Genomic DNA, 16,436 nt, shown 5'->3' with positions numbered 1-16,436 from the left:
TCCTTGGGTGGGATTTTCCTCCCCCGCCCCAGTGTGTTTCGTGGTGGTGGTTGGGGGTGCACCACTCGCTAGTGGTGAGATCCTATGGTCCCACCGTTGTCAATGGGGTTTCCTGTTGAATGCACCCTCATCTCTGTGAAACCCGCAGTGGGATGCGCTGTCGGACCGTGAGATCCCACCAACGTAAACGGCAGCAAAAATTTAGCATCTTTGAATATTGTTAAAACAGGGATGGATAGATTCTTGATAAACTATGGGGTGATAGGTTATCAAAGGGAGGCGGGATTTGAGTTTACTATCAGATCAGCCATGATGATATTAAATGGCGGAGCAGGCTCAATGGGCTGAATGATCTACTCCTGCTTCTTGTTCGTATAATGTACATTACCACATAATACTATGAACAATATATTTTGGAGTTAAAATGTGGCAATTATACGGGGTGGGGCCAGAGCTGTCATTCGTTGGGGGGCTGTTCGGGCTTGCCCGGACACTCCAGCAATTGAGGGCTGTGGGGGTCTGAGGAGCAGTGATGCGGCCAGCGATTGGGAGGCCGGGAATAGTGCAGGGCTACTGCGCATATGCCGATCTCTGCTATTGCAGATTGGCGCATGCGCAGTGGCCAGCTCAGTGGGAATAGGCCCCGCCTCTCCAGCGGGAATAGGCCCCACCCCTGTATTTTTAACATGATTCACGCTAATGCACTCTGCAATGCACAGAGTGTGGGAGATTCATTTTGAAAGTCCTGCTGAAAAAACCAGCGGGATTTACTCCAGTTTTTAATTAAATTGGACACATAGAATTATTTTGGGAGATTCACCCAAGTTTTGTTTCAAAACATACCACAGCAAACTAATAATTATAGATTGATTTAAATTTTTTAACACAAACTGCAATATATAACTGCAAATCTAAATAATGTAGATTTATCTCTCTACGTTACATCATATGCGACAAACAATGCTATATGGTGGCTATCATATATACAACAATTTGCATTTATATGGTACCTTTAATGTAGGATTATATCCCAAAGCACTATACATCGGAGCATAATTAGACAAAAATTTACAGTGCCAAAGAGATATGAGGCTAGGTAATTAAGGCTAGGTAATTAATAGAGCTGTTAAAGAGTTCAGTTTTAAGAAGGCTTTCAGAGGAAGAGAGCTAGGAGGAGAGGCATGGAGATTCCGGGAGGAATTAGTAATGAAGAAGTCCATAAATTCCTCACATTTGTTGGAGTTAGGGTGAAGGATGCTAGGAGAGAAGGGTTTAAGCAGTTAGTTGATAGGGGAGAAAAGAAGCATTCATTGTATTCCACAATGATCATGGAAGAATGAGCAGTTTTGGCAAAGGAGACCAGCATTTGGGAGCACTTGATGCAGAGACGGTAATGAATGGCTAAACCTGTTGTAAGGCATGCACATTCAAACCATAGAACCACAGAAACCTTACAGTGCAGAAAGAAGCCATTTGGCCCACCGACCACAATCCCAACCAGGCCCTATCTCCATATCCCTACATATTTACCCACTAATCCCTCTAACCTACGCATCTCAGGACACTAAGGGGCAATTTTAGCATTGCCAATCAACCTAACCCGCACATCTTTAGACTGTGGGAGGAAACCGGAGCACCCGGAGGAAACCCATGCAGACAGGAGGAGAATGTGCAAATTCCACACAGACAGTGACCCAAGCCGGGAATCGAACCCCTGGTCCCTGGAACTGTGAAGCAGCAGTGCTAACCACTGTGCTACCGTGCTGCCCTGCACACCTTGGAGTGAAGATGGGATTCATATGAAGAGGAACAACCAGACCAATATAAAGTGAGAGTTTACTGGAGACATGAGATCAGAGGTGAAGATACAGATATGATATAGAATTTGTTGCAGGTTTGTAAGAATTGTTCAGAATTGCTTGTCTGCTAGTCCATGCAACTTGATAAACATTTTTCAGTTACTGTTGTAGTTAAACTCAGCACTCGCTGAAACCATAGCAACTTGTGACAAGTAGCCGGTTTATTGCACAGTACTGAATTCCAGAAAATTCTGTGCCAGAACAAAACAAAAAATAAGAAGAAGCTAAAATACGTACAGGAGGGTTTATTATGCGCCCTCCTTTACTTGAGCAACAATATAATGTTAAATAGTTTGCTGCACTGCATCATCAGGATCATACGTGTGTGTGTATAAATACAAACACACACATATACATAGTAAATCACCTCCTGGCTCTCCAGAGCCAACTCAACAGCTTCAAGTCAGGAGTGTGGTGGAATACTCTCCACTTAACGAATAATGCATTGCAGTGGTTAAGGAGTCAGTAACTGGAGTAAGGACAGATGATATCTTGGAGGGACATCAAATTAAGCTTTGTGGGTAGAGCTTAGGAATAGAAAAGGGGCAGCCATGTTGTTAGGTGTCAGACCGCCAGGTAGTCAGAGGGATATTGAAGAGCAAATATGTGTTCAGTTTGTGGAGGTGTGTAAAAGCAATAACAATAGGGTTATTATATTATACTTTCTCAACATTAACTGGGATATACATAGTGTTAAGGGCTTGGGTGGAGTAGATTTCTTGAAATGTGTACAGGATAACTTTTTTAATCAATATGTGGAGGGTCCAACAAGCCAAGGAACAGTACTAGACCTGATTCTGGGGCATGAAACGGGACAGGTGGTTAAGGTGGTGGTGGGGGAGCATTTTAGTGATAGCGATCACAACATGGTACAATTTAAGCTTGTTATGGACAAGCTGCAAAAAAAAAAGTTTTGGATTGGGGGAGAGTGGATTTTAGCAAAATAAGGCAGGATCTGACCAAGGTAGACTGGGAACAGCTACTAATGGGAAAATCTTTAGCAGGATAGTGGAGGACATTCAAAAAGGAAATGGGGAGGGTGCAAGCCCAGTACGTTCCCTCTAGGATGATAGGTAGGAATAACAAGCCCAGAGAATCATGAAGATATTCAGGATACAATGAGAAGGAAAAGAAAGACTTTTAAAAAGCATAAGGGGAGCAAAACAGTGGAGACATTTGTGAGGTATGACTTAAGAAAGCAATTAGGAATGCAATGAGGGGATATGAGAAAGCTCTGGCTGGTAAAAGTAGGGAAAATCCCAAGATATTCTATAAGTATATCAATGGGAAGAGGATAACCAGGGAAAGAATAGGGCCCAATAGGGACAAAGGGGAACCTGTGGGTGGAGCCAGAGGACATTGGTAGAGTGTTGAGTGAATATTTCACATCTGTCTTCACCCAAGAGAATGAGGATGATGGTATGGAATTCAGGGAGAGAGACTGTGAAGCTCTTGAGCAAATTGACATAGGGAGGGACAAGGTATTGGAGGTGTTGGCAGCCTTAAAAGTGGATAAATCTCCAGGTCCAGATGAATTGTGCCCTAGGCTGCTGTGGGAGACAAGGGAGGAGATTGCAGGGGCTCTGAGCCAATATATCCATTCCTCCCTGGCCACCGGGGTGATGCCAGACAACTGGAGAACACTTAATGTGGTTCCGCTATTTAAGAAGAGTTGTAGGGATAAACCAGAGAACTACAGACCAGTGAGTCTCATGTCAGTGATAGGAAAACTCTGAGAGAAACTTCTGAAGGAGAGCATCTACCTCCAATTGCAGAGGCAAAGCTTGATCAGGGATAGTCAGCATGGCTTTGTCAGAAGGAGGTCATGTCTAACAAGATAAATTCACATGGGATATAGGGTAATTTGATAAAGTGGATTAAAAATTGGCTCGGTTGTAGGAGACAGAGGGTGATGACAGAAGACTGCTTTAGTGACTGGAAGCCAGTGTCCAGTGACAAACCACAGGGTCCCCTATTAGTCATTATTTATATAAATTACATTGATGACTATGTGGGAGGTAGGATTAGTAAATTTGCGGATGACACAAAGATTGCATGGGTGGTTAACAATGAGGCTACAAGAATATATAGACGGAATGGTCAAATGGACAGGTAAGTGGCAGATGGAATTTAACCCTGAAAAGTGTGAGGTGTCACACTTTGGAAGGAATAATTTGACAAGAAAATATTCAATGAATGGTAGGACACTAGGAAGTTCTGTGGAACAAAGGGACCTTGGCATGTTTCAGATCTCTGAAGATGGAAAGGCATGTTAGTAGGGTGGGGAAAAAGGCATATGAATCACTTGCCTTTATCAATCGAGACACAGATTACAAATGGAGGGAAGTCATGTTGGAATTGTATAGAACTTTGGTGAGGCCACAGCTGGAGTACTGTATGCAGTTCTGGTCACCACATTATCAGAAGGATGTGGTTGCACTGGAGGGGGTGTAGAGGAGATTCATCAGGATGTTGCCTGGAGTCGAAAACTTAAGTTATGAAGAAAGGTTGCACAAGCTTGGGTTGTTTTTGTTGCAGCAGAGAAGTTTGAGGGGGTGACCTGATCGAGGTGTACAAAATTATGAGACACATGGACAGAGTGGACAAGGAGCAGCTGTTCCCTTTAGTTGAAGGGTCAGTCACGAGGGGACATAGGTTCAAGGTGAGGGACAGGAGATTTGGGGGATGTGAGGAAAAACGTTTTTACCGAGCGGGTGGTGATGGTCTGGAATGCGCTGCCTGTGAGGGTGGTAGGAGCAGGTTGCCTCACATCCTTTAAAAAGCATCTGGATGAACACTTGGCACATCGTAACATTTAGGGTTGTGGTCCAAGTACTGGCAGGTGGGATTGGGTGGAAGTTCAGGTGTTTCTAATGTGTCGATGCAGACTCGATGGGCCGAAGGATCTCTTCTGCGTTGTATGGTTCTATGATTATATGAGTGCAGCTCCAACAACGCTCAAGATGTTCGATGCCATCCAGGTCAAAGCAGTCAGTTTGATTTGTGCCTTCCACAAACTTTCACACCCTCCAAGACCGATGCACAGTGGCAGCAGTATGTACCATCTACAAGATGCACTGCAGGAACTCACCAAGGCTCCTTAGGCAATACCTTCTAAACCCACAATAACTACCAAGAAAAACCATGCAGTGTGCCTTAATGACTATCGCCTGGAGGCTCTGACATCCATCATTATGAAGTGCTTTGAAAGGTTAGTCATAGAATGAATTAATTTCAGCCTCCCAGATTGCCTGGATCTACTACATTTCACCTATCGCTGCAACAGGCCCATAGCAGGCTCCATATCCTTGGCATTACATTGAACCTTGGAACACCTGGATAACAAAGACACTTATGTCAGACTCCTATTTATTGACTACAGCTCAGCCTTCAACACTATTATCCCTACAAAACTCATCTCCAAACTCTGTGGCCTAGGGCTCGACTTCTCTCTCTGCAACTGGATCCTAGACTTCCTAACCCACAGACCGCAATCAGTAAGGATAGGCAACAACACCTCTTCCACGATTATCCTCAACATCGGTGCCCTGCAAGGCTGTGACCAGAGCCCCTTACTATACTCCTTATACACCTATGACTGCAGCCAAATTCCCCTCCAATTCGATTTTCAAGTTTGCTGATGACACCACTGTAGTGGGTCAGATCTCAAACAATGATGAGACAGAGTACAGAGAACAAAGAACAGGCCCTTTGGCCCTCCAAGCCTGTGCCGCTCCTTGGTCCAACTAGACCAATCGTTTGTATCCCTCCATTCCCAGGCTGCTCATGTGACTATCCAGGTAAGTCTTAAACGATGTTAGCGTGCCTGCCTCCATCATCCTACTTGGCAGCGCATTCCAGACCCCCACCACCCTCTGTGCAAAAAACATCCCTCTAATATCTGAGTTATACTTCGCCCCTCTCACCTTGAGCCTGTGACCCCTCGTAATCGTCACTTCTGATCTGGGAAAAAGCTTCCCACCGTTCACCCTATCTATCCCCTTCATAATTTTATACACCTCTATTAGATCTCCCCTCATTCTCCGTCTTTCCAGGGAGAACAACCCCAGTTTACCCAATCTCTCCTCATAGCTAAGACCCTCCATACCAGGCAACATCCTGGTAAACCTTCTCTGCATTCTCTCTAACGCCTCCACGTCCTTCTGGTAGTGCGGCGACCAGAACTGGACGCAGTACTCCAAATGTGGCCTAGCCAGCGTTCTATACAGCTGCATCATCAGATTCCAGCTTTTATACTCTATACCCCGTCCTATAAAGGCAAGCATACCATATGCCTTCTTCACCACCTTCTCCACCTGTGTTGCCATCTTCAAGGATTTGTGGACTTGCACACCTAGGTCCCTCTGTGCATCAAGAGCATACTCTTGATGGCTCTGCCATTTATTGTATAACTCTTCCCTACATTATTTCTTCCAAAATGCATCACTTCGCATTTATCTGGATTAAATTCTATCTGCCACCTCTCCGCCCAATTTTCCAGCCTATCTATATCCTGCTGTATTGCCCAACAATGCTCATCGCTATCCGCAAGTCCAGCCATCTTCGTGTCATTCGCAAACTTGCTGATAACACCAGTTACACCTTCTTCCAAATCATTTATATATATCACAAATAGATCACGAAGAGATAGAGAATCTGGTGAATTGGTGTGACAGCAATAATCTCTGCCTCAATGTCAGTAAAATGAAGGAGTTAGTCATCAACTTCAGGAAGCATAGTGGAGGACATGCCCCTGTCTACATCAATGGGGATGAAGTGGAAATGGTCGAGAGCTTCAAGTTTCTAGGTGTCCAAATCACCAACAATCTGTCCTGGTCCATCCATGCCAATGCTACAGTTAAGAAAGCCCACCAACACCTCTACTTTCTCAGGGGGTTAAGGAAATTTGGCATGTCCACTACAACTCTCACCAACTTTTATAGATGCACCATAGAAAGCACCCTTTCTGGATGTATCAGATTGGTATGGCTCCTACTCTGACCAAGAGCACAAGAAATTGCAAAGCGTTGTTACCGAAGTCCAGCCCATCACACAAACCAGCCTTCCATCCATTGACTTTGTCTACACTTCCCGCTGCCTCAGAAAAGCAGCCAGCATAATCAAGGATGCCAAGCATCGCGGACATACTCTGTTCCACCTCCTTCCGTCGAGAAACAATTACAAAAATCTGAGGTCACGTACCAGCCGATGCAAGAATAGCTTTTTCCCTGCTGCCATCAGACATTTGAATGGACCTACCTTGCATTAAGTTGATCTTTCGCTACACCCTAGCTATGATTGTAACACTACATTCTGCACCATCTCCTTTTCTTGTCTATGAATAGTATGCTTTGTCTGTACAGTGCTGAAGAAACAATACTTTTCACTGTATACTAATACATGTGGCAACAATAAATCAAATCATCTAGTAGGACAGGGCAGCAGCTGCATGGGAACACCACCATCTGCAAGTTCCGCTCCAAGTCTCTCACCATTCTGACTTGGAAATATATCGCCATTCCTTGCCAAAATCATGGAATTCCCTCCCTAACAGCACTGTGGGTGTACCTCAGGGATTGCAATGTTTCAAGAAGGCAGCTCACCACCACCTTCTCAAGGGCAATTATGGATGGACAATAAATGTTGGCCTTAGCCAGCATTGGCCACATCTCATTAATGAATAAAATAAAAACAACAAACAATACACTAAAATATATTCTTCAAATATGCCAAATTCAACTTCTTCTCCACACAAACTGTAATGGAAATCTGGGACTCTCTCCTTCAAAAAGCTGTTGGAGTTAGGCTAACTGAAAATTTCTGAATTGAGATTTTAGTCAGGGGTATTAAAGGATCTAGACCAAGGTGAGTAAATTGAGTTAAGGTATAGGTCAGCCATGGTCAACTGAATGACAAGAGCAGGCTTGAGGGGCTGACTGTCCTTCTCCTGTTCCTATGAATGGATGCATGGGGGAAAGCAGAGCCAGGAGTTGACGTAGAATGCCAAGGCTTTGTACCTCTTGCTTCAGCCTAAAGCAATAACTCAGAAAGCTCATGGAGCCGAGGCTACTAATATCTTATAAGCAGCTGCAATAACTTAAATTTGTTTATAGGGAGCAGTAGCTTCAAATGCTCAATTAAATATCACAACAAGTTTACCTGGAGCAATGTCACTGGAGATATATTAACAAAAGAAAAATGTTTATTTGTATGAAAGGTTTGCGTATAAACTACTGACTAAGATATAATAGAATAGCCAGATTAATGTTTTAAACCTGGTTATAGCTGACCGTCATCCTTATTATTCTCTAGAGCCAACTACTTTATGTGTTGGAAGATTATAATCTGTGAAGGCCTTTTATCATTTAGCTTTGCCCTAACTCATGGGAACTGCTCATATGCACTTTCCATCTTCCAGAAATCAATTGAAGGATTGATCTGGAAGTAATGGAGCAGGACCATATTATCTGATGTCAAATTCTCTTCTAAACAATGGGACAAACAGTTGCAAACATATGAATTAGGAGCAGGTGCAGGCCATCTGGTCCCCCCAGCCTTCTCTGCCATTTAATAAGTTCAGAGCTGATCTGATTGTAGCCTCAACTCTGCCAACCCCTTTCTCTCCTTTGTTAGCCAAGCATCTATGTAACTCTGCCTTAAAAATATTCAATAACCCTGTCTCTACTCCTCTCTGGGAAAGTGAGTTCCAAAGATTCTCTCCAAGAGAAAAAAATTCTCCCTACCTCCATCTTAAATGGGAGACCCTTATTTTTAAACTGTATCTCCTAGTTCTAGTCTCTTCCACAAATGGAAACATCTTTTCAGCATCCACTCAGGATATGTTTCAATAAGATCACCTCATTCTTCTAAACTCCAATGGCTACTGGCCCAGTTGTTCAACCTTTCCTTCCAAGGTAACACCAAATTTTTGCCTACCCACTTAACCTATCTATACTCCCCATCTCACATATCAGTCAAGTGAACCTTCTCTGAACTGCTTCTAGCACATTTATATCTTTTCTTAAATAAGGAGACCAAAACTGTACACAGTACTCCAGATGTGGTCCTATCAACACCCCGTACAAATGCAGCAAAACATCTCTACTTTTGTATTCCATTCCCCTTACAATAAACAACAACATTCTATTTGCCTTCCTAATCACTGCTCTACCTGCATACTAACATTTTGAGATTCATGTGCCAGGACACATGAATCTCATCTCTGCATCTCAAGAATTCTACAATCTCTCTCCATTTAAATAATACACTGGCTCCCTACTTTTCCTGCCAAAGTGGACAAGTTCACATTTTCTCACATTATATTCTGTCTGCCAATTTTTTGCTTACTCACTTAACCTATTTATATCCCTTTTCAGGCTCCTTATGTCCTCCTCACAACTTACTTTTCTATGTATCTTTGAGTCATCAGTAAATTTAGATCCCTTTATATAAACCATTGATCTAAGTTGTAAATAGTTGATGCCCCAGCCCTGTGGTACTCCACTTGTCACATCATGCTAACCCAAAGAATATCCTTTTATATCTATTCTGTGTTTCCTGTCAGCTAACTAATTGTCTATATATGCTAATATGTTATCTCCTACACCGTGAGCTCTTATTTTGTAATGTAACCTTTGATGTGGCATCTTGTCAAATTCCTTCCAGAAATTTAATTACAGCACATTCACAGATTCCCTTTTATCCATGTTGTTTGTTACTTCCTTAAAGAACTCCAATAAATTAGTCAAACACAATTTCCCTTTCACAAATCCAAGTTGACTCTGCCTGATTGCATTGAGATTTAAGTATTCTGCCATAATCTCCTTAATAATAGATTTCAACACTTTTTCCCTATGTTGTTGTTAAACTGAATGGCCTGCAGTTTGCTGCTTTCTGTCTCCCTCCTTTCTTGAATAGTGGAGTCTCATTCATTATTTTCCAATCTGATGGGATCTTTCCTGGGTAATTTTGGAAAATTAAAATCAATGCATCTACTTTTAGCAGTTTTTCATTTTAATATCTGCAATATTGACAGTATTTGTTGAGTCTGAAAAAGCTGCATTTTTAATTTAATTAATGATATGAACAACACTTATTGCTTCTCTAATAAAAGCAAAATACTGCAGATGCTGGAAATCTATAATAAAAACAGAAAATGCAGGATAAACTCAGCATCTGTGGAGAGAGAAACAAGCGTCATATCGTCATATGGACTTGAAACATTTACCGGCAGTCCCCGGGTTACGAACGCCCGACTTACGAATGCCCGTACTTGCGTACAGACCTCCGTAAAGCCTATTATTTTAAAAACATCGAGTTACATACAATGGTTTGTACTAACGAACGGGCGGACTACATTGCGCGACGCTCAAAACACTGCGCGTTTTCAGCGGTTCGTCGGCCCAAGGGAGAACAACGCCACGCCGTCGTCGCCATTTTAAGTTGGATCGCGTAAACACTGTTGTGTGCGTTGTGTTTTGACTTAAATTTTTCGTGTGTTTACCCTCGTAATCATGGCTCCAAAGCTAGATGTGAACCGTACATAACTGTTCCGACTTACATACAAATTCAACTTACAGACAGACTTAAAAACGGAACTCGTTCATAACCCGGGGACTGCCTGTACTCTGGTTTCTCTCTCCACAGATGCTGTCAGACCTGCTGAGTTTGTCCAGCATTTTCTGTTATTGTTCCTTATTGTTGCTTTGTTTGAGTAAAGCCACAGAGGAAACAATTGGGTACATTTTCATTGTTGTTTTCTCAGCAATGAACTTTGCACATCAGAAACACAATTTGGATAACCGGGTGGATATTAGGGACAAAAAAATTAAGTATTACAGATCAGTTCTTATCATGGTGCAGTTAGTCCAGGCTGACACTTCGGTGAAGTACTAAGGAAATGCTATATTGGAGGTGCCATCTCTCAGATGAGATGTTAAATGTCAGTCATCTTAGGTAGATGTAATTCAAAGAAGAGCATAGGTGCTCTGATGTCCTGGCCAATATTTATCCCTCAACCAATACCACCAAGACAAATTATTTGGTCACGCTTCTCATTGCTGGTTGTTTAACCTTGCTGTGCACAAACTGCTTGCCCTGTTTCACAACATCACAATAATGAATAGACCTCAAAAAGTACTTCACTGACTGCAAAGTACTGTGAGACATCCTGAGGTAATGAAAGGTGCCATATAAATGCAAATCTTATCCTTTAATCTTTTAAGGTTTTAAAGCTGTCATTTGCAGTTTATGATATAAAGCTATAAAGCAACATAAATGAATCAAATTGAAAAATGAAATACATTTGCATACGCCAGACCAAACACAGTGTGAGGTGTGGCATAAATTAGGAATCCTAATACCAATCTGTTCAATGTCATGTCGCATAAACACTCGCCCAATCATGGTACCATATCGCACCTTAGTATTATCAATGCATTTGGAAATGAAAAATGGCACAATTTTGGGCTTAATGCATTTTTGGGGAAATTCGATAGTTTATCTGTTCTTAACTTGCCTCTAGGTAGAATTACATTGCTGATATCCTGGATGTATTCTTTGTTGTACCTCTGTCTCAGGTTTACAAATAGTTGTTTGGTAGTACAGAACTTGAATATTTTGAAAGAGATTTTTTTGTTGAAGCTTTTCGTCTTGTACTCATCAGAACCATTTGCAAGAATAGCAAAGTTAGGGGAAAGAACAAATTTGTCAACCAATCAGCACACACTTCTCACGCAGTAAAAATTTGTTGTTACCCTTGACTTTTTTATTCTTGTGAACTGTCTTGATGAGTGCAAGACAAAAAAATTCAACAAAAAAGTATATTTTTCAGCAATATTAAAGTTCTGTACTACCAAACAACTATTTGTATACCTGAGACAGAGGTACCAATAAAGACCAAATCTGGGATATCATCAACATAGTTTGACTTACAGGCAAGTTAAGAACAGGTAAGCTATCTATTGAATTTCTCCAAGAGTGAATTAAACCCAAGGTTTTACCATGTTTAATTTCCAAATGTACTGATAATGCTAAAGTGAGATTCACTCCCATGATTGAGCAAGCATTTCTGCAAGATGTGATTGAACAAATTGGTAACAGGGTACTAATTTATGCCATGTCCTACACTGTGCTTGGTCTGAAGTATGCAAATTCATTTCATTTTTCAATTTGATCCATTTATGCCACTATATTGAGTATAGAACATAGAACATAGAACAGTACAGCACAGAACAGGCCCTTCGGCCCACGATGTTGTGCCGAGCTTTGTCTGAAACCCAGATCAAGCTATTTCCTCCCTATCATCCCGAAGTACTCCATGTGCCTATCCAATAGCTTCTTAAATGTTCCTAAAGTTTCTGACTCCACTATCCCTGCAGACAGTCCATTCCACACCCCAACCACTCTCTGCGTAAAGAACCTACCTCGGACATCCTTCCTATATCTCCCACCATGAACCCTATAGTTATGCCCATTGTAAATGAGTATAGGAATTGGAAAATCATGTTGCAGCTGTATCAGATTTTGGTTAGGCTGCATTTGGAGTATTGTGTACAATTCTGGTCGCCACACTACCAGAAGGATGTTGATGCATTAGAAAGAGTGCAGAAGAGATTTACCAAGATGGTGCCTGGTTTGGAGGATATGGACTATGAAGAAAGATTGAACAAACTTGGATTGTTTTCATTGGAGCATCGGTGGATGAAGGGGACCTGATAGAGGTTTACAAGATTATGACAGGCTTGGATAGAGTGGATAGTCAAAGTCTTTTTCTCAGGATCGAAGGGTCAATTACTCAGGGGTATAGGTTGAAAGTGAGAGGGGGAAAGTTTAAAAGAGATGTAAGGGGCAAGTTTTTCCACGCAGAGGGTGGTGAATGCAGATTCTATAACAACGTTCAAGAGGCATCAGGATAGATACATGAATAGGCAGGAAATAGAGGGATATGGACCACGTAGAGGCAAGAAAATATTAGATTAGAGAGGCATTTGTGTCGGCACAGACTTGATGGACCGAAGGGCCCGTTCCTGTGCTTTGTATATTGCTTCAATAGATGATCGCACCTTAAACAGTACTCATATAAAGTTATGTTTACCTAAGTGCTAATAACATCTCAGCATTATTTATTCAGTGACAAGATTGATGCATTATATGAAATAAGTTTAAAGAAATGCCACAATGTTCAATTTTTCCAGGCCCTGCTGCATTTACTACTCTGCAGAAGACTGCATTTCTGCAATGCTTAGTTCAACCACAAGATGCTGCTACAGTGTTGTTTCATAACTGCAACAAGAGGCCCAAAAGTATTGAGAGTCAATCCTTATAAAAATCATTTGCAGGTGGTTTCTGGCTTCTGCTCTTCACCCCTACTGAATATGTATGCATTAATATATGTGTGCATTTGTAAATGCACAACTATATTTAATAATTCTAAAAATCTGATTTTTTAAAGTTAGCCATTTCAAATCTACCATCAAGCAAAGGGAACTGCATGTTGGTGTAAATCGAATCTCCAAAATTGAAGGTTAAGTACCTGGCATATTTCTAAATAAAATGAAAAAGCGTGAATGCTGGAAATTAGTAAGAGACATGAGAATCTGAAAGAGAGAAGACAGGCCAATGTTTTATAAGGAGCCTGTTACAATGAAGAATCCATTCCCAAAATATCAACCATTTTTTTCTCTTTCAGATTTCCAACAGTTTCTGTTGTATTTCACCTAGAAGCTGCTTCGATCAAAACAAACACATCAGTACTTAATGTCGGTAAATACAGCTCTTTGCAGTAAATGTTGATTAAACAAACACAGTACCTTGGACCACTACCTGCCATAAGTAAAGGAGTAATGATATGTAATTAATTTCACAACATCATTTGATGGGAAATATATTTTCTTTAAAATGTTTTAATGTATATCATGGCAACCAATGTATCTTCCCTGGTGCTGCATTGAGTGGTAGGATGATAAAGGGTATCCGAAGTACCCTGAATGCAGTTTCACTGATCTTTTAGACACAAATTCTAATTATTCTTAATTTCAATCCAGACCACTTTGGGCTGAAATTGCTTAAAGTAACAAACGAAATCAATATGAACTCATTCCTGTGGCTATAGGTGCCCCATGATCATCAGATTTTCGTTTTGTATCGATATTTTAAAAGTATCTGCCTTTCTCTATACATAACATGAACATGGGGGGGGGGGGGGGTGGAGACATATTCGAATTCAGAGTGCAGTTTGGAATAAATGTCAATACAAATGTGCAGACACATGTGCAGACAGTACCTATTACCCCGCCCAAAACATCATTCGCAGTTAAAGTGCCATACAGTTAACGCAAATTGGAAACTTCTAATGCCATCGCCGATTCTATTTCCACCTGCGCCTTACATGTGGACCGCAGTGTCTCACTCAACCTGCCAGCAACACAAACAACTTAATAATTCAAAATAATGATTCTTTCTTTGGGACCCGTCTAACTTGTATTATTGTAATAATTATTGTTTGATGAGGGGGGGGGGGCGCGGGGTGGTTGACTTTTCATTTCGTGTCTTTCGTGACATTTCCCTGGCTGACTGAATGTTAACAGAATAAATGGTGCCGGAGATCAGGCGGCGGCCACTCGGGGGAAATGGTGAGGAATCAGGGCCGGGGGAGAGGGATCCCGGGGGTTGGCAATGCCCCCCCGGAGGAGGTGCACTCAGCCCGGTCCGGCCTGGGCTGCACCCCCCCTCTGCCCGGTTAGTGCTGTGAAGCTGCCTTACCCACACACAGCTGGATGACATAGGCGTAGTAGGACCAGCAGGCGATGAGGCCGATGAAGAGGACGGGGATCCAGTACAAGACTCGCTGACACCTCTTGAGGGTGCGGGAGCGCGACGGCGCCATCTTCTCTGCTGTGTTTGCGGCTGGGTTTAGCGGGGCTGGGCTGGCGGAGCTGGGCTGCTGCTGCTGCTACTGCTGAGCTGCGGGCCGCCACCGTCTGACGTGAGGTATAAACACTGCACAGCGCAAGCGGGGCTAACCACTGTCAGCTGGCACTGCCACCCCACAGCCGACAATGGATCATACTCATATCTGGAACACAATGTATCGCGCACATATGGAGCAAGAAATACAATATCACACAACTTCATTGCAGTATTAATGTAAACTTACTTGTGACACTTAAAATAAAAAATAAAATTAATAACTAGCCAACAGTCTGGATGAATGTGACAATTTACCTCTTTTAAAATTGGCAACAATTCATCATTTAGGACTCGCTGCTAAAAGTCTCTCACGTCTCCCATTAAACAAAATCACATATTTTGCTGCAGTGTGATTCATTATGTCTACACCTGTATATGAGTGAATTCTGCTTTAACATCAGGCTGGTTTGACTGATTAGATCCAGAATTTCTGAGCATCAGTATTCTGCTCCCATCGCTAATTCACCCATTACTGGGAATCCAGTCGCCCTCTTGTCTGAGGTTTCTCCAAACTCAATTTTTCGGGCCACCAATTTTCAGAAGGTAACTGTGGTTAGCTGAATCGTAACACAAATTTGGACCATTTTAAAAGTTGTAGTATTTGTCACGGATAAGGACGAGGCAATTTCGAATTGTGAGGCCGCACAATCATAAAGTCAGCTTTTGTAACTCAAGGCCATTTTTGCTAACAGATTGCTTTTGTTTTGGAAACTGTGAACACGTGATTGTTTGCAATCCAAATTTCCAGTCGGATTCAAAACTGAACTTAAACCCAATCTTCACCAGGCAATGAAACCTAACCTCATGCCTTTATCAGACATGACTATCCCAACGCTCTTCTGAAGAGCATTGGTTCTATTCTTTCTCCAGCTATGCTGAGATTTCCCAGCATTTTCTGTTTTTGTTTCAGATTCCAGCCTCCGCAGCAATCTGCTTTTAGCAACGCTCTTCTTGTTGGCTTCCCATCTTCCACCTTCCATAATCTTCAACTTGTCCAAAATTGCCCCTTCCCTCCCAGAGTCCTGCTTATCCAACATCTCCCCCCTCCCGTTACACTGGCTCCCACTCCCTTAATGTAATATTTTTAAATTCCTCGCTTGCCTATTAATCCTGCCAAGGTTTTTCCACTGTCCGTTTCTATTATTTCTTTTAGCCCCTTATTTTCCCTCAAATGTTCAGTTCTTTTGACTTTGACATCTTATGCATCCCTGACCCTCTATGCCTCGCCATTGCAGCATAGCCTTCAGTCACTTTGGTTCTACTCTTCAGAATTCTGACCTTTGCCCTCTTTCCTTCACCATTAAAAATCTTCTCAAAATCCATTTCTTCGGTCACACTTTCAGTCGTTCTACGTTAATCTCTCTAGCTCAATTTTGGTCTCCTTATGCTTGTTTGTGAGCATTGTGGAACTTCTTTTACATTATATAAATGCTTGGCTTTACTTGAATAATTATACCCATCATGATGAAACAATCTATGCTTTTAATAATCTATGCTGGCGTTGGACTGGGGTAAACACAGTAAGAAGTCTAACAACATCAGGTTAAAGTCGGAAAACAGGCTGTTCTGAAAGCTAGTGGCTTTTGCTACCAAATAAACCTGTTGGAT

At 42.0% G+C, this 16,436-nt stretch overlaps 1 protein-coding gene across 1 annotated transcript in view; it reads right to left on the bottom strand.

The window, feature by feature from the left end:
* The window catches only part of zdhhc2 (zDHHC palmitoyltransferase 2), a 129,046-nt gene extending 114,283 nt beyond the window's left edge, over positions 1 to 14,763 (bottom strand). Inside the window, exon 1 of the mRNA XM_078221462.1 lies at positions 14,622 to 14,763. Coding sequence (XP_078077588.1) covers positions 14,622 to 14,745 — 124 coding nt within the window. The 5' untranslated portion in view covers positions 14,746 to 14,763. The remainder of the gene's footprint in view (positions 1 to 14,621) is intronic.
* Positions 14,764 to 16,436: the final 1,673 nt, after the last annotated feature.

This window comes from Mustelus asterias, chromosome 1 (assembly GCF_964213995.1).
Source record: "Mustelus asterias chromosome 1, sMusAst1.hap1.1, whole genome shotgun sequence".
In the NCBI taxonomy this organism is placed as follows: Eukaryota; Metazoa; Chordata; class Chondrichthyes; order Carcharhiniformes; family Triakidae; genus Mustelus; species Mustelus asterias.
Note: the sequence above shows the minus strand (reverse complement) of the source record. Positions and strands in the feature narration are given on the sequence as shown.